Consider the following 19,453-nt stretch of genomic DNA (forward strand, 5'->3'; position numbering starts at 1 on the left):
CGAACACTGCTTTCAGTGACACACACACACACACATGCTCACACACACGCTCACACACACAAGAAAAGCAGCAATCCTAACCCTGATCTGCCTCCTCAAATAATTTTGTGCAAAAGAAAATAAGAATACCGGTAGGCTAGATTATGATTGTTAATTAAATGTTTACAATCTGTATCCATGTAATCTTATATCATAGATGTTATGTCCCTACCTCCACAATAATATTTCACTAAAGGATAGGATAGGTCTGTACATCAAATTAGCCCTATAATAGATTAAATTAATTGGGAGACTACTAATCTGAACACCAACATTACCTAAGGTTTATGGTAAAAACATTTTTTTTTACAGAATTCTTCGACTGAATTGTATAAGCCCCGTGGAAAAATATATATGTGTTGCTTGTTGTTGTACCTAATATGAGGATGCATATTTTGCAATAGTTGAAAGTTGAATAATAGCCTTCATCAATAACTGCATCATCCATTTATGCACCGTTGTTGCTGTTAAAAACATTAATCAAACGCTGTCCTTGGCTGATACTTGATGGGGTAACATTGGAGGCAGGCCCAACGAATACTGTCGATATATATTTGGACCTTTTTGCTGTCAATCAGATTTTTGTGGCATACCATTGGTTGTGCGTCTGCGGTAGCCTATTATCATTCCATCTCGCACTGTTTCTGGTCTGTCACTCTTCAGTTTTCCGAGGTCTCCTTCCGCAAATCAACGTAGTTCGCATGGCTTGCGATAAAAAAAACATGACATTTTAATGCAACGACAATTACACTGATGCTGTACAGTATTTGAGTTGATCTCCATATACAATTGTTACAGGATGATTATCAAAAATGTGTGTCTGGTTGTAGGGCGTTTGAAATAGGACACCGCTGGTAATTTAACGTTCTCGTACGCCGCGGAGGGATACTCTTTTGGAACCGACAATGTGGAGGCTGTTAAAATGTCTACTCGGAAGATGAAATGGTTACAATTGTAGCAACTAAAATTATCGCATGATATATCACAAGAGTTATGAATCTATTTGCAATCATTGTTTCATTTTCGTGACGTGGACTGTATAACGAACCAAGGGTTTGGTAGAACACACGATATCGTCGTTCGGTCTTCGTCTACAGTCCGGAGTACGGAGAGGGAATCTATCCCCAACTTTATGTTTTTCTCTCTACTCCAAGCGTTCATTTTTTCCCGTTGGATGCCACATAATTGAATAGAGGTTACTGAAAGGTAAATATACCTAATCACACGCTGTACATTTGTGAATTATATTATGGTTTTGCAGGGGCATTGAGCAACTTTAGCAAATAATTTTGAGTTGTGTGAGTAGCACGGGCGGAGAAAGCGGGGTCTTGAGTTTTTGTCCGGCCTGGGCAATGGGAGCGAGCGTGCAGCAGTTGGGCAGTACTTGCAGCCTTGTGGGAAAATACTTCTTTGTTCACTTTGCGCAACATTGTAAAGTTTAAAAGTAACCTAACATGCCCGTTCGAACGGCAAAATTCTCGCAGTGATACTATTGCCATGTCTGTATTCATATTTTATTGAATAACAAGCCACATAATTTTTTTTGAAGGTTCACAACTTTTGTTAAATATTTAGAGAAACTTCGTGGTGCAGAGGAAAGTTGCGCCCAGAAATGCACGCTTGTCTCAAATGTATGGGTCAAATAGGTTGTTTGGTTTTGTACGTCTTATGTGTATTATGAAGTAAATGTTCAAATTTCTCTCAATTCCCAGTTATGTGCTCAATATTTTCCACTGTTTATTTCGCATTTGGCAGGAAATCCCCCCCCCCCCCGTGCTGAACCCCTTGAACATAAAAAAAAAAAAAATCACATATGTGAAAATGTTTTACGCACGGTTCTGAAATTCTTACTTCGTTTTTTCATCATAGGTCCGTTGAATTTGATACCCAAAGAGTGCGACGCTTACTCCTTTGTTCTAGCCTTCATCACAAACTTTGCCAGGGCCTGACTCTTTGTTTTAAGTGTATTGGAAGCTACTTAACAACCGGTTTCTCACCCATCTAAAAATCACGAATTTAACAATAATTCTACGAAATAGTCTGTGTTGACATAACGCGTTCGTTGTTATGGTAAAACCTGCACTCTGGGGATTCCGTCACAATCCGCAAAAACTATTTACATTCTCCGAAGTAGAGGGCCAGAAGATTTGGGAATGGGACATCCAGAGAAATGTCAGGCAACTGTTACAACTCTGTTGCAACTTGACTTTCTGAACCAATCAACAAGATTATAATACATTCATCTTCAATAGAAATGCATGCTTCAGTGTGCTCCATATACTATAGTCATGTCCCTTAAAAACATAATGATTGTTATTCTAAGGGACAGATCGACATTTACTGGAGGGGAAGGGCTGGTCCAACTCAAGGTGTCATACATTTTTTTTTTGCCCCTCCCCAATGTAAAAAAAATATTTTCACATTACTGTCCCCTTTGTACAGTGAAATTGACCCCCCCCCCCCATAACATTAACTCGATACAATTTACAATAACTAGTGCCCCTGTGTTTATATACGTGGATATCGACTTTGCCACTTTTGTGGCGCAGTCGATGCCACACGGGGCTACTGGCCAGAAGGTTGGGGGTTCACAGACATGCTCACTCTCCCTGCCTGTTTCATTAAACTACGATCAGAGCTGGCTGTAGAAAATGATCAGCTATGGGGATTTCAGATTTTCAATATTTTGATGTTATATTTCTAATTATGTTTTCCGCCAACAGGTTTCTGTGCCAATGCACCACACGACCAATAAACAAAGCATACAGACATCGGGCGCTTCAATATTATGGTTTGGTTTTTCAACATCCCAATAAATAGATTGTGTCAATCTCGACAAACAGAAAATATATCCATCCCTACCTTGTAGGCTTACCCAGTATAGAAGACTTGGCTTGACAATCTCTGAATGTCATTAAACTTTTTGGTGTTTTGTAACAGTATCTCTTTCCATTCATAAATTGGCCACTGCACAGTTTGGATTGATTTTAAAGATTTTTTTCAAGTGACCGGGATTGCACAATAAGTCACACTTATTTTCATTGTGGTCCCAATTTTTTTTTTTACATGAATAGAATTTCAGAGATGAATAAAAAATAATGCTCAACCTCCAGATGAGTATGAGATGCGAGTTTAAGTACAATTCCTACAAGCTTGTTTGGCTGGTAGCTTATTCTTTAGATGCTTGGGGCTGCTGGTGAACCATGGTGTGCAGGCATAATCAAAGTGACACTGGACTAGTACACTAGTTAGGTTTCCATCCAATTGGTGATAGATTCTTCATAAAAACAATGTGCCGTTATAGAAAATTTGGCACCGGACAGCAAGACGGAAGATTTTAATTTACTGGACATTTTGAAAATGTACCAGACATCCGTATGCATTCAGTTCTGACCTGGCACAGCCAGCGCCATCAATAAACAAGGGATATTGGCCAAATGAGCCACATTAATGTGTCCTTAACAGCCTATAACACATTTACAAAAACACTATTACTTGTATTTCAATGTGTAGTATTTGATTGATAGCCTACTTTCCTAAGACAATAATTGTCCACTTCACATTTCAGCTGTCAGAGATTTGAGTAGTAAATGTATCAGGGCATTGCATGCTTAGGTGTCCGCTGTATTATATGAGCTGAAGAGTGAATGTAAACCAGGGGGAAAAACGCACTACCCTCCCCTATTTTGGACCACCCCCCCCAGTACATTTCGATCTGTCCCTAGTAGGGTACTTATACCCTATTTGTGATAACATTGCCCACAGCCACCAGTTAAACATTTTATAAGGAGCCCAAACTGAGTTTTGTATGTGGCCCCTCATGTTCTTTGCACCTCACTGTGTGTTGGCCCTTGGCCATGAGTTGCTGCCTGCCTGAGGGAAGGCACACATTGGTCACTCATTCTTGCTCTATTGATGTGTCTGAAATCTAGCAATCCATTCACACACAACCAGAACCCAGTGCTTGTCAACGCCTGAGCTGTTCATAACTTCGAAGATGGTGTAGGTTGATTATGGAACACAGATTTGGTAGCCTAAATCTTAAGTTATTACAGGGTGAATCCTCACCAAACCAGGACAAAAGAAGAGCAGTGGCCATTAGGACTCTAATAGTAAATCTGATACTTCTAACATTTAACTAAATGGGGACAGTAGGTTTAAAAAATAAAAAAATAAAAAAAAAAAAAAAACACAGTTGGCCGCATCCTGATGTTCACTACAGAGGACATGTATTAACAAGCTCTTATTTAATGTAAACAAATATTACACTGCTCTGAAAACTCAACAAACTGTTCCTGAGATATTTACTTGTTAGAAACAATTTCAATATCAAACTCACAAAAAATATAATTACACAATTATATACATTTACATAAAATGTGCCAATTGTGATGGTAGCCATTTTGAAGAACCATATTATTTGTTTTATCAGGGTGACACCCCAACACGTTATATTGTAGTCCTCTGTAGCTCAGTTGATAGAGCATGGCGTTTGTAACATCAGGATAGTGGGTTCGATCCCTGGGACTACACATAGGCTAAGTAAAAATTCATGCATGACTCAGTCACTTTGGATAAAAGTCTCTGCTAAATGGTGTTTATTATATTAAAAGCCCAGAATGTCCTCTCAAAGGTACAACAGGACCTAACGCAGCAGCATGTATGGCCTTAGAGATACGGACCAAAAACACATGTCCCATAAGAGATGACAAACATGAATGGCAGGGTCTCAGGAGGTTGTTACATTTTGACCTTTCCCAGGCCTCTAAGACTCCATAATGGTTCATCTATAAGGGCTACAAGGCACAAATTGGTGTCGTATGAAGCTTTGCTCCACTTGCTCTGAAATATGAGTTCTATATTGATTTCAAGTATTCTTACATTCATTTATGAGTGGACAAATATAAATATGCATATAGAAAAAAATAGTTGGTTTATTTGGAATATTTTTCTATATATTGTTGAACATAGTACTACATACTACTCTACTACAGGCATATCAAAGTTCCAGAGTGAGGTCTCTGCCAGTTTTCAGGTAACTGCCCGTTTTATACAGAGAAATTGGCATAGTAGGCAATGTAACCAATCACAGCCCTCCTTTTACCTGCATCATTGTACATCCTGCAAATCACCAGCAGAGGGCGACCATTTTGAATCCATTTTCACATTCACTGTGATGGAAATGCTTATAAACTGGATCATAATGCTAAAAGTAGCAGAGATCCCACTCTGGAACATTGATATTCCCATAGAGTATATTATGTAAAGCAATACATTGATAAATGTGCCAAATCAAAAATAGTGTTTTCAATATTCATGTTTATTTTTCAATATCCTAAAAATTGTTATTTAAATCAAAATACAACTCATATTTCAGAGCAAGCGGTCAAGCTTCATGACACCAATGTTTGCTTTGTAGAACTTGCAGATTAAAGAGGTAAGTAACGTCTTATGGCTGCAATCCCGTTAACGGGATGATATGACAACAGCCAGTGACAGTGCAGGGCGCCAAATTCAAACAACAGAAATCTCATAAAAATTCCTCAAACATACATGTATCTTATACCATTTTAAAGGTAATCTTGTTGTTAATCCCACCCAAGTGTCCGATTTCAAATAGGCTTTACAGCGAAAGCACCACAAACGATTATGTTAGGTCACAAAAAATCACAGACAAACACAGTCATTTTTCCAGCCAAAGACAGGAGTCACAAAAAACAGAAATAGAGATAATATTAATCACTAACCTTTGATGATCTTCATCAGATGACACTTTTAGGACTTCATGTTACACAATACATATGTTTTGTTCGATTAAGTTCATATTTATATCCAAAAACCTCAGTTTACATTGACGCCATGTTCAGAAATGCCTCCAAAATATCCAGAGAAATTGCAGAGAGCCACGTCAAATAACAGAAATACTCATAATAAACTTTGATGAAAGATACATGTTTTACATAGAATTAAAGATAAACTTGTTCTTAATGCAGTTCTAGTTCCTCCCAAACCCGGATCCGGGAGCACCCCCACCAGTAAAAAAGCTGACTAGCATAGCCTAGCATAGCGTCACAAGTAAATACTAGCATCTAAATATCATTAAATCACAAGTCCAAGACACCAGATGAAAGATACACTTCTTGTGAATCTAGCCACCATTTCTGATTTTTAAAATGTTTTACAGGGAAGACACAATATGTAAATCTATTAGCTAACCACGTTAGCAAAAGACACAATTTCTTACTCCATTTTTTCACTCCATCAGTAGCTATCACCAATTCGACCAAATAAAGATATAAATAGCCACTAACCAAGAAAAAACTTCATCAGATGACAGTCTGATAACATATTTATTGTATAGCATATGTTTTGTTAGAAAAATGTGCATATTTCAGGTATAAATCATAGTTTACATTTCAGCTACAATCAGAAATTGCACCGAAAGCAGCCATAATATTTACAGACACCAACGTCAAATACCTAATTACTCATCATAAAACATTTCTTAAAAATACACAGCGTACAGCAATTGAAAGACACAGATCTTGTGATTCCAGACAATATTTCAGATTTTCTAAGTGTTTTACAGCGAAAACACAATATATCGTTATATTAGCATACCACATGAGCTAACATCACCCCAGCATTGATTCAAGGCAAAAAGAGCGATAACGTTATCACCACCAAAATATATTAATTTTTTCACTAACCTTCTCAGAATTCTTCAGATGACAGTCCTGTAACATCATATTACATAATCCATATAGAGTTTGTTCGAAAATGTGCATATTTAGCGGCACAAATCGTACTTATAAAATGAAAATAGTGTCCAACTACTCAAGCAATCTGTCCGGCGCCATCTTGGAAAGACACCTATTTTTATCAAACTATTCATAAACTTGACTAAAAAAATACAGGTTGGACAGCAATTGAAAGACAAATTAGGTCTTAATGCAATCGCTGAATTACATTTTTAAAATTAACCTTACTGCGCAATACAGGGTGCGCTAAAGCGAAGCTACCCAAAAATTGATGGCCGCTTATGCATTTAACATTTTTCAACAGAACAACGATTTATCAGCATAAATAGTTCTTACTTTTAGATGAACTCGCATCAGAATCTTGGGAAAGGTGTCCTTTGTCCAGAACAATCGTCTTTTGGTCGAAAGATGTCCTCTTGTCCTGTCGAAATGGCCACTAACGTTCGGCATGTACCGGAAAAGTGTCCAACTCTTGAAAGTGCGTCACAAAGAAATGCCAGAAAATCGCAATAAACTGATATAAATTGCTATAAATCGGTTTAAATTAACTACCTTATGATGTCTTTAACACCTATAACGAATAAAAACATGACCGGGGGTATAGAACTGGCTAAACCAAAGCTTGGAAGGAGGCCAGTCCGACGTCCATTCTGCGTCGAGCGCAAGGCTGAAAATAAAGGTACTTCCGCTCCAGGGTCTAATATAAGGTCCCAGATTGCGCAATCGACTCCATTCAAATTGTCACCACTTACTGACATCTAGAGGAAGGCGTAGGCAGTGCTTGTAGCCCCACAGCGTTCACAGGGACTTATAAACTGACCTGGGAACAGAGGCAGAGATTTCTGAAATCTCACTCCCTGGCAGGAAAAGTGCTGCAGAATGAGTTCTGTTTCACTCAGAGACATAATTCAAACGGTTTTAGAAACTAGAGAGTATTTTCTATCCAATAGTAATAATAATATGCATATTGTACGAGCAAGAATTGAGTACGAGGCAGTTTAATTTGGAGATCAATTTTCACAAAGTCGAAACAGCACCCCCTATACTCTCAAGAGGTTAATTAATGCAACCGCTGTGTCAGATTTCAAAAAGCTTTACGGCAAAAGCACAATATTCAATAATCTGAGAACAGGGTTCAGCCACAAAAGGAAGCCATACAGTTACCCTCCAAATTGTACAGTCAACAAAACTCATAAAAAGCATTATAAATCTTCACTTACCTTTGCTGATCTTTGTCGGAATGCACTCCCAGGACTCCCACTTCCACAAGAAATGTTAGTTTTGTTCGGTAATGTCCATAATTTCCAAATAGCTATTTTTGTTAGCGTGTTTGGTAAACAAATCCAAAGTCAGGAAGCGCGTTCACTAAAAGCAGACGAAATGTCAAAAAGTTCCGTAACAGTCAGTAGAAATATGTCAAACGATGTATTGAATCAATCTTTAGAATGTTATTAACAAATCTTCAGTAATGTTCCAACCGGAGAATTACATTGACTTCACATGTGCGATGGAACAGAGCTCCCTCTCATGTGAACGCACATGGTCAGAGCATGGTCAGGTCATGGTAGACCTGACTATTTCCTGTCTCCTTCGGCCCCACTTCACAGTAGAGGCATCAGACAAGGTTCTACAGACTGTTGACATCTAGTGGAAGCCGTAGGAAGTGCAAACTCATCCATATCCCACTGTTTGTTCAATAGGGGCCGTGTTAAAAATCTACCAACCTCAGAATTTCCACTTCCTGTTTGAATTTTTTCTCAGGTTTTTGCCTGCCATATGAGTTCTGTTATACTCACAGACATGATTCAAACAGTTTTTGAAACTTCGGAGTGTTTTCTATCCAATGTGAATAATGGTATGCATATATTAGCAACTGGGACTGAGGAGCAGGCAGTTTACTATGGGCACCTCTGTGCACCTTTCATCCAAGCTAATCAATACTGCCCCTGCAGCCATAAGAAGGTAAGGCCAAGATGTCATGGACATGCCAACTGATTAATTATTTCTCAATTGTTCTATTAGATACATGTCACATGTCAATCTTCGGATTAATTGTTGTTTATATCCCCCAAATCATAGTTTTTATTCTCTACATTGATGTCTTGTCACATTTACCTTGGAAACTGTCTGAAGTTTATGAGAAAGGCACTTAAGACCTATGTTGTGTTCATCAGGTACAAACAGGAAAAGGTTGTGAAACAGAAAATAACTAGGTTTGTTTTTTCCCCTAAGTATCTGGGGTTACTGGTGTGACATTTCATACTGTATGTAATAGCCTTTGATGCTGTGGCTTGTTGGTGAGAAATTCTCTTCCAACAGGTTAGTTTCTAAGGTTGCCAAGGCAGCCCGCAGGGAGGACAAAGTTGAGTATTGACCTTGTGGTGTAATCAGAAGTTATACTCCACTTAGTGTGTCTGATGTGGGCTAGGACAGGGAAAAATCAGAATCCATGTAACACTAGATTTGATTAAGGCTCTCAACCTGTATTACCCAATGATTGAAGCAATGCTGTAGTAGTTCATCTCAGAGTGTAAGTTTGTCAGTAGTTTCTGTACCTGTACCTTCCTGACTTTGGATTTGTTGACCATTGAAGGATGTGTGTGACATCACGATGACTCAATGCTGATGATATTTACATCATGACGTAAGGAGTTACTCTGCTCTATGCATTTAATGTGGCTGACTGGGTATCAAACAGACCAGATACACCTTCGCGTAAAGACCGTTTTAGCCCACTGGGCTAAAGCCTATTTATGGGAGCCCCTTGTTTGCTCAGGGAGCAAACTTGAGTCTTTAGGTTTCAGACAAGGTCTCTTATCACGAAACACCTCCTACATGCGCTCCCAAATGTGATGAAGTGATGTTCTGCCAAGGGGCATTGTAATGTGGTGTATCTATTTCAAATAGAGGTCTAACCAACCACACAGTAAAACAAGTGGTTGCAATCAAGTTAATTGTTAGTAAAGAGGAATATTGATGTCAGTATAGGCAATTTTTGGGGTGGATTTGAATCATGAAGCAGAAAATGTACCCTTTACACAGGAATCAATCGAGTAGTATTTGACTTCACACTTTTGTCACACTGTGACTCTTGTCTTCGGTCCATTTAAACTATTTGTACCTTAATCCAGACTTATCCCACAAAATGACAGTCCTCTCCCCTCTCCCTAGTCAATTGCTGAGACTGTGAGGGCCTAAGGAACAGCAGCAGAGAATGGCTACAGTGGGGACAGACAAGGAGCTCAGTGACCTGCTGGATTTCAGCGCGGTAAGAGATCTTGGCTGTCAACAGCCCTACAATATCTTTGAATATCTTAGACCATAATGCTAGAATCTTTGATCAGAACCCTTCCTTCAAGAAAGTAATAGGTTGTTTGTAGTCAAATATACGTAATCTCTTATGAAGGGATGGGCAGCAAAAACTGAATTGCTTCAACCTATGCTTTTTATTGTATAAACAAGACAGTGTTTCTCTACACACATCAAGATAGACATGCCAAAGATCCGTTTGAATCAAAATGTGGTCTTGTTACTATAAAAAAAAAGAAAAAAAAAGTTGTGGAGCACTTGAGTGCATGGGCTTTGTTGTATTATTTGAGATAATGGGTTGGTACATAAATGGAAGAATAGCATGGTATCAATCAGTCTGTGTTGTTATTGGGCAGTTGTTGTGAGTCACTCGCATCAATGAGTCAGCCCAAGCTTGGCATGTTTAGATTGCTTCCCACAGTTGACAGCTGCTGGAGTCTGTTGTAACTGAGAATGACTAAATCCTTCTATCGGATAGGTTAAATTGGCACCTAGCACCAAACAATGTAATATCAGAGGTGTAATATAACAGTTATTATATCTGGGTGGTTAGAGCCCTGAATGCTGATTGGCTGAAAGCCATGGTATATCAGACCGTATACCACAGGTATGCCAAAACATGTGTTTTTACTGCTTTAATTACGTTGGTAACCAGTTTATAATAGCAATAAGGCACCTCGGGGGTTTGTGCTATATGGCCAATATACCACGGCTAAGACACTCCATGTTGCGTCGTGCATAAGAACAGCCCTTAGCCGTGGTGTATTGGCCATATACCACACCCCCTCGTGCCATATTGGTTAAATGTACTTTGTCTATTAAGTAAGCAGCTTGGGTTAATGTAGTCTAGTGAAGGTGACTACTAATGATGAAGTGTTTAGCCACGGGGTAGATATTTCCCAAAGCATAGATACCAAAGGAGACTTCTGCTATTTTTTTATATTTTTTAAGACTTCAGTGCAGTTTTTTTTGACCCCATCTCTGGTTTAATGTTTTTGACACTGTGTCTGTCTACGTTTCAGATGTTTGCACCGCCGGTGTTGAATGGGAAGAACAGGCCCACCACTCTAGCCAGCAGCCAGTTCGGAGGCACTGGTAAGACTAGCCCTTTGGTTCTAATACAAAAATAAAGTCAATATGCACTGACGGTTTGCGGCTCCCATATTTTTTATTTTATAAAGCCTAGGGATGGTACAAGCATTTAATAATTTCAGTCAAAATGGTCTTCAGGTGATCGTACAACAGCGTTATAACCCGGGATGTTCCTCATATGTAACCAATATGATCAAAATTGGTCAACGTCTACCTTTCCTCTACTTATCTGAAAGTAATTCATTCATTTTTTTAACTGGTACCGGGCTACCTTCAGGTGAGGCGTGTGTGTGTTCTATAGCAGTACAACCAACATGTTTGTGAGAGACTCACCTTTCCATAGAGGGGTCATAATAGTTTGTTCGCCAAACCGTTCAGACAGAAGTTAGCAGATCGGCAGTACCGACTTCAGATGAGTCACATGATGCTTGTGGGGGTCGCAGAGCAAAACAACCAACATGTAAAATGCCTTCAGAAAGGATTCACACCACTTGGCTTTTTTCTAATTTGTTGTTACGAGGTGGGAGATAGATTGAATTGTCTTTGTTCTTTTTTTGTGTGTGTCAATGATCTACACAATACACTGTCAAAGTAGAAAAATTCCAACATTTGTAAAAAAAAAATAATAATAATAATAATAAATAAAAAAATCTTATCTTGATTATTCAACCTCTTGAGTCAATACATGTTAGAATCACCTTTTTCAGCGACTACAGCCGTGAGTCAATACATGTTAGAATCACCTTTTTCAGCGACTACAGCCGTGAGTCAATACATGTTAGAATCACCCTTTTCAGCGACTACAGCCGTGAGTCTTTCTAGTTAGAATCACCTTTTTCAGCGACTACAGCCGTGAGTCTCTAGTTAGAATCACCTTTTTCAGCGACTACAGCCGTGAGTCTTTCTAGTTAGAATCACCTTTTTCAGCGACTACAGCCGTGAGTCTTTCTAGTTAGAATCACCTTTTTCAGCGACTACAGCCGTGAGTCTTTCTAGTTAGAATCACCTTTTTCAGCGACTACAGCCGTGAGTCTTTCTAGTTAGAATCACCTTTTTCAGCGACTACAGCCGTGAGTCTTTCTAGTTAGAATCACCTTTTTCAGCGACTACAGCCGTGAGTCTTTCTAGTTAGAATCACCTTTTTCAGCGACTACAGCCGTGAGTCTTTCTAGGTAAATCTCTAAGAGCTTTGCACACCTGGATTGCACAATATTCTTTGAAAAATTCTTCAAGCTCTGTGAAGTTGGTTGTTGATCATTGCTAGACATTAGGGCTGATCGATTGACCTACATTTAGTTTTATTTTTTTGGTTATTGAAATACACTACTCGACTGAGGGACATTACAGATAATTGTATGTGTGGTGTACAGAGGGGTATGGGGTAGTCATTCAAGTCATGTTAAACACCATTGTACATAGAGTGAGTCCATGCAGTTCATTTGACTTGTTAAGCAAATGTTTACTCCTGAATTTATTTAGGCTTGCCATAACAAAGGGCTTGAATAGTTTTTGATTCAGGACTTCATGTTTACATTTTTTATGATTATAATGTTTTTTTAATTCACTTTGACACTATGGTATATAATGTGTAGATCAGTGACACGATCTCAATTTAATAAATGTTCAGGCTGTCACACAACAAAATGTGAACACTTTCGGAAGGTGCTGTCTGAGTCTCACTAATCCATAAAGGGGTCATAATAGTTTGTAGGCCAAACCGTTCGACGCTACAGACGTTTTTGTGAGAAGACTATTTCCGTGATGTCTCGTGGTCTGACAAACACCGCTGTAGCTCTTCCACCTTTCACCAAAGATGCGGAAGGCCGATAGCGGCGGATTTGGTGGATTGAGACTTAGCCCATGCAACAACAAACCCTCTGCATATCTATCTTAAACGGACATTTTTTATGGGGATTTTAATTATGCTAATTTGATTTCTGTGGGGCTGCGGAAATTGATTTGAGGGTTATTAAAGACACAGCATGACAGTGATTGGCTATTACAGGCCTAACTACACTTTCTCTTATTCCTTCCTAGAACCCTCTCACTGTCTCACCTCTGACCCCTCCATCCCCCCTACTGCCCTTCTTACTGCCCTCGTGGGGAGTGCTGTCTGGAGTCAAATCCCAGTAGCTGTATCAATACTCCAAATATGCCAAAATGGCATGCTGTCCTTCATTACCAGTGAGGGTTCAAAGGATTGGATAGCATTCCACCATATTGCTCCCACCTGTTAATGAGGGAAAGAAGCTAGTTAAAACAGACTGAACCAGCCCCTTCCCCCTCCAGGTGTCCCCTGCCTCTCCATCATGCTCTACTGAGGGTGTAAAGACTGGAGGGGTGATGGGAAATGACCCTATTCACCCCCCACCTCTCACCCTGTGGAAGAAAAACTATTTCTGTGTTTCTTTGCTCCTCCTCACCTACAGTCAACCACCATCCCTCTAGGCCCCATCTCCTCTTGTTGACAACCATCCAAAGATCAACACAAGAACCATGCTCCACATCCCAACTACTGTCTTCCTTCAACCCTCTTTCCCCCAATCACTTGCCCTCATCCTCTCTCCTCCACCACCTTCATTCACCCTCCTCGAACCTCTGAACCGTTGCTGTAGGTCCTTTCAGCTCCTAACTGAAAAGAAACAGGATATTGAAGTAGCCGAAATAAGATGAAAAGGACAGGCAGGGTTGAGGCCAGGGACCCAAACTACAGCTTGAGTGCCACTTAGGTCTTCTTTTGTAGCAACAAAAGGTGCACGTTTACAAAAGGTCTTTACTGTTCTCAATCCAACGGCTGCTCCTGGCATTGTGTGGCAGCCCTCAGCCCAGGTCTCCACAATGCTCATTAGAGGCCCAGACAAAGGTTCTTGGCCACTGAGAGAGAACTGGATAGGCAGGCAACATATGTGGCCCAGTGTATGATTTCACCCAGGAACCCCCCAGCCCCCTCACCCCACCCATATTTTCACAATGAGAATGATGAGGCTTTCTGAGGGAAGGTTCTGGATCTCTCTGCCATACCTTCTCCTTGGTACCATTAGTTAGTATCTTCTCTGCTTTGCCTTTTTATATAGATTTTGATTTAGATGAGCTGTTTTTCTCTGGTGCTCAGGCTCATCCTTGTCGGGTGTAAAATGGCTGCCATGTATTGTCAAGGACTCATGGATTAGGATGAATTTACCCTGACCCTGGATACTGGGCTAAGGTCTGTTTTGGGGGAGGGGTAAACTGATCATTGATCTGTGTCAAGGACAGACTTCTACCCGTAGTAGCTGTCATGCATCCCTGGTTCTCTCTGACATTAGGTGGGTATGTGCGATTCCCTTGAGGTGCCACCTAACTTCCAACCAAGTTTCATTTACTGGCAACCAGAAACTGAGAATCTGAACTGGTATTTTTAAACCCTGGCTTTGGCTAAATGCAGAAGAGCAGAGTGTGTTTTGCATGAACTTTCTGTTCTTTAGGAAGTTTCCTTCATGTGAATGGAAATGGAATTGGTCATTTAGTAACTCGATCAGATTTGCATACGAATTGGATTCCTTGTGTGGTCTAGAGGCATACTATGTCTGACTGCTCAAACCGCAGAGCTTTAAACATAACATCCATTGTCCAGAATATAAAGAGGCGTACCAGTTGCGTTGAGCCCGCTACTAAGGTCAGCATTTTCTGAAGGATTTAGCCTAATACTTGTAGCTTCTAACTTCAATGATTTCAAAAATATCTTCAATATGAAAGTAGCATGCCTAATCGTGTTGAAGTTTGGAATGTAAAATTGGTGTTTTAATATTGACCTCTCGGCATCTTAACACCAGCTCTTATGAATCATTTCAGACGCATCACACACCATACTGTTGCATTTCCATTCTAGACATTCCTTAAATCACAATCGCGCTCCTTAATACTTATTAGTCATTTTGCCTTGTCTGGGTGACTCACATTTCTGTCATACAGGAGAAAGAAGAAAGTGTAGACGGACAGTACACCAGTAAGTGTGTACATGTGTCTGCATGTTCCCTGTGTTTTAGTCCTGTAGCCTCAGAGCCAGTGACTCAGACTGACTGCTCCGTTTCCACTATCTCTTCCTGTGTTAATTATAGACCAGCCTCAGTCTCTTAAAGGGGTGGTGAGGCCCGGGTTTAAAGGGAAGGCTCGCTATAGTGAACGTGTCTGTCCTGACTCAACCCTCTCGCTCTCTGAGACATTCACTGACGTACGTACGCACGCATGCACACAAGTTTCCCCGCCGGCAAACCCCATAAAAAGCGGTTAAGGTGTATCACGTATGTTAGGGTTGTTCTAGTCAGCAATGGCTCTGCAACATAGTAGACAAACCACTGTCAAGATTATTGGTTTATTTGTCATACTTTAAATGAGTCCATAGAGTTAGAATGTGGAGTTCAATACGGGGTCCTTTCTTCTAACGATTTCTATGGATGTGTGAAACCAGGGATTTGTGGACAGGAGCTCCGTTGTTTTCTCTGTTGTAGTAGTGTCTTATATCAGGCTGTCATGGTAACGACTTGTAGGAGGAAGCCATTTGAAGTTTGAGCAATACAGAGGAGTCTACTTAGACGAGTCTGTCACTTATTCTCTCCTTCATCTACTAATCAGCAGCTCTGTTAATTAGAAGGAAAATGTGGAATAAAAAAATGTGAATTCGTAATGAATATGCATGAAAGCTATTTTGATGTTTTACTTCAGAGTTGCTCACTTGCGCTCTCCCTCTCAATGTGAGTCATTTGTGTGGTGTGAAACAGTCTTCATATTTGTATCTCCCTGGTTCAAATGAACTTTCCCTCCATACCTTTTTTAATACAGTTCAAATCCCTGGACAACCATAAAAATCCCTTGCAATAAGAGTTGTGATGCTACTTACAACTTAACCCAGAAGGTCTAGGAGAGCACTTCCTTCAATGCATTCCAAACCCCCTCTCCTCTCCATTCCCTCCTTACTTCCTGTCCACCTTTCCCTCCCCAGGAGAATATGTGAATAGCCCGGGGCCAGGGGTTCTAGGTACCTGCGGAGCTCTCCTTTATCCCCGTGGTGTCAGTTCAGATCTGGATCTCCCCTCCTTTGCACCTGTCAGTCTTCCTAAAGAGCAGTAAGGGATACCCACCGTGTTCATTTCCTACCCCAGCGGCTATGCTAAGTCTTCCACATTCTTCAGATGACTCCATTTTAGGCGCCCATTCATAGTATTGACTTGAGGGGAATGTGGATTGTGTGGCTTGTGAAGATGGCATCTGAGGTCCGGCCTGGTTTAGCAGCAGCAGGAGGAGGAGACCAGACCAAGACGTCCTCATAATGTTTGTCTTGGCAGCCCTCGACAGGGTTATGGAGATGGTTAACCTCAAGTTTAACGCATCTTGTGGATATCTAGACTGTGGTCTGTACAAGTAGTCAGAAGGTGATTTTAGGCTAGCTGTTTAGCACATGCCAAAAGGTACAAATGCTAAGCTGTGACAAAGTTTAAAAAATATATATATTATTGGATATTATTATTAGATTACATTTAAATGTGGGTGAATACCAAACATTTGGAACACCTTCATAATATTGAGTTGCACCGCCCCCTTTTGCCCCCAGAACAGCCTCAATTCGTCGGGGTATGGACTCCACAAGGTGTCAAGCGTTCCACAGAGATGCTGGCCCATGTTGACTCCAATGCTTCCCACAGTTGTCAAGTTGGTGGATGTCCTTTGGGTTGTGGACCATTCTTGATACACACGGGAAACTTTTGAGCGTGATAAACCCAGCAGCGTTGCTGTTCTTGACACAAACTGGTACGCCTGGCACCTACTACCATACCCTGTTCAATGGCACTTAAATATGTTGTCTTGCCCATTCACCCTCTGAATGGCTCACACACAATCCATGTCTCGAAGGCTAAAAATCCTTTAACCTGTTTCCTCCCCTTCATCTACACTGATTGAAGTGGATTTAATAAGTGACATCAATAAGGGATCATAGGTTTGACTTGGATTCACCTGGTCAGTCTAACATGGAAAGAAAAGGTGTTAATGTTTTGTACACTCAGTGATGGGGGGGGGGGGGGGGGGGGGGGGGAATTGATAGTTGCATATCGGGATATTATATTTGATCGTATCGCTTTGACAATATTGCAATATTTTGCGCTAGTTGGCTGTACCTGCACCAAAACTTCAGTGTTTTTCCTTCATAGCTTGTTGTTCATCTTTTTAAATAGGGAGCCAATATGTTTTCAGCACTTTTATTTCAATGACTGATCAAAACTGGTTTTCTCATAGCTCTCTAATCCCTCTGCAGCAGACATATGGTGAGAAATATGTTTGGAACATCAAATTTAAAAAAATCACAGTTTTGAATCACACTACATATAGAATCATAATACATATCGTATCGGCACCTGCGCTTGGTGATATCGTGAGGTCCCTGGTGAACTATCCCTTCGTTGGCGCCTTTGCGATCCCCCTGGGAAATGACTAGGAGAAACACTGTTGTCATTTCCAGCAGAGGAAGGGACTGGTCCGTATGTGTGCTGTTCTATGTCTCTGCTGTGTACATTTCCTCACTACTGATTGACATGGAGAGTGACATCACGTCGAGGCAACAAGCCCCTCGTCTCCTCCATCTGCCATTCTGCTGGCATCTCTCCTATAGATCAGTTGTCACGGTGATGTAGCAGCTCACTCCACTCTGGACCATCATTCTCCTCGATGGCTGATCGTCTTCTTCCTACCCGCTCGCCTCCGCCTCTCTGTTTTTTTAATTAGACAACAAAACAAAAAAAATGAATATTCATAGAGCAAAGCCTCATTAATATGCACTATTATGCAGATCAGCCCACAATTAAGCCACAGCTTCCCCCCAGAGATGCTGGGTAGTGGTAAGAGAGGAGGTTGGAGGGAGAGAATTGCTGCTTCACCAATCTTTAAAACACTCTCCCTACTTTCCCCTTTTTTCAATGCTAATCATTTGACCAGGGACAACATGGCTAAATGACTTGTGTCCATTCTGTTAATGTGTATCCCTTAGTCTGTTGTCATGCAACGAGGGTGTAAGGGGATGGGGATATTAACTGCCACTGCGTTGCCATGGAAAAATGTAAAGGAGTGAAGTGGGAGAATGACAAATGTTGAGGATGATTGTAGGAGCCTCATGCTTGTTAATTATTCAAACTTCCTACAGCTCTTAGCCACACTAACATGCTGACCACACTGCTCCCGTAGCAAAATAAATGTATTGTACACACAAACTCAGCAAAAAAAGAAATGTCAACTGCGTTTTATTTTCAGCAAACTTAACATGTGTAAATAATTGTATGAACATAACAAGATTAAACAACTGAGACAAACTGAACAAGTTCCACAGACATGTGACAAACAGAAATGGAATAATGTGTCCCTGAACAAAGGGGGGGGGTCAAAATCAAAAGGGGGGGTCAAAATCAAAAGTAACAGTCAGTATCTGGTGTGGCCACCAGCTGCATTAAGTTCTGCAGTACATCTCCTCTTCATGGACTGCACCAGATTTGCCAGTTCTTGCCGTGAGATGTTACCCCACTCTTCCACCAAGGCACCTGCAAGTTCCCAGACATTTCTGGGGGAATGACCCTAGCCCTCACCCGCCGATCCAACAGGTCCCAGACGTGCTCAATAGGATTGAGATCCGGGCTCTTTGCTGGCCATGGCAGAACACCGACATGCCTGTCTTGCAGGAAATCACGCACAGAACAAGCTGTATGGCTGGTGGCATTGTCATGCTGGAGGGTCATGTCAGGATGAGCCTGCAGGAAGGGTTCCACATAAGGGAGGAGGATGTCTTCCCTGCAGCGCACAGCGTTGAGATTGCCTGCAATGACAACAAGCTCAGTCCGATGATGCTGTGACACACCGCCCCAAACCACCTTCAAATCGATCCTGATCCAGAGTACAGGCCTCGGTGTAACGCTCATTCCTACGACGATAAATGCGAATCCGACCATCACTCCTGGTGAGACAAAACCGCAACTCGTCGGTGAAGAGCACTTTTTGCCAGTCCTGTCTGGTCCAGTGACGGTGGGTTTGTGCCCATAGGCGATCTTCACACTGATGAGCAGGGAACCTGGGCATCTTCCTTTTGGTGTTTTTCAGAGTCAGTAGAAAGGCCTCTTTTTAGTGTCCTAAGTTTTCATAACTGTGACCTTAATTGCAGACCGTCTGTAAGCTGTTAGTGTCTTAACGACCGTTCCACAGGTGCATGTTCATTAATTGTTTATGGTTCATTGAATAAG

General features: G+C 40.9%; 1 protein-coding gene across 5 annotated transcripts in view; it reads left to right on the forward strand.

Annotated features, from left to right (window-relative positions):
• Window positions 1-817: 817 nt before the first annotated feature.
• Window positions 818-19,453, forward strand: part of LOC120056022 (transcription factor E2-alpha-like) — a 47,917-nt gene continuing 29,281 nt past the window's right edge. For 4 of the 5 annotated variants that reach the window (XM_039004151.1, XM_039004154.1, XM_039004152.1 and 1 more), the window contains exons 1-3: window positions 903-1,245; window positions 9,972-10,068; window positions 11,132-11,204. In XM_039004151.1, coding sequence (XP_038860079.1) covers window positions 10,015-10,068; window positions 11,132-11,204 — 127 coding nt within the window. In that variant the 5' untranslated portion in view covers window positions 903-1,245; window positions 9,972-10,014. Of the gene's footprint in view, window positions 1,246-9,971; window positions 10,069-11,131; window positions 11,205-19,453 lie in introns of all 5 variants that reach the window. The other variant, XM_039004155.1, reaches the window with a different exon arrangement.

Source organism: Salvelinus namaycush, chromosome 11 (assembly GCF_016432855.1).
Source record: "Salvelinus namaycush isolate Seneca chromosome 11, SaNama_1.0, whole genome shotgun sequence".
In the NCBI taxonomy this organism is placed as follows: Eukaryota; Metazoa; Chordata; class Actinopteri; order Salmoniformes; family Salmonidae; genus Salvelinus; species Salvelinus namaycush.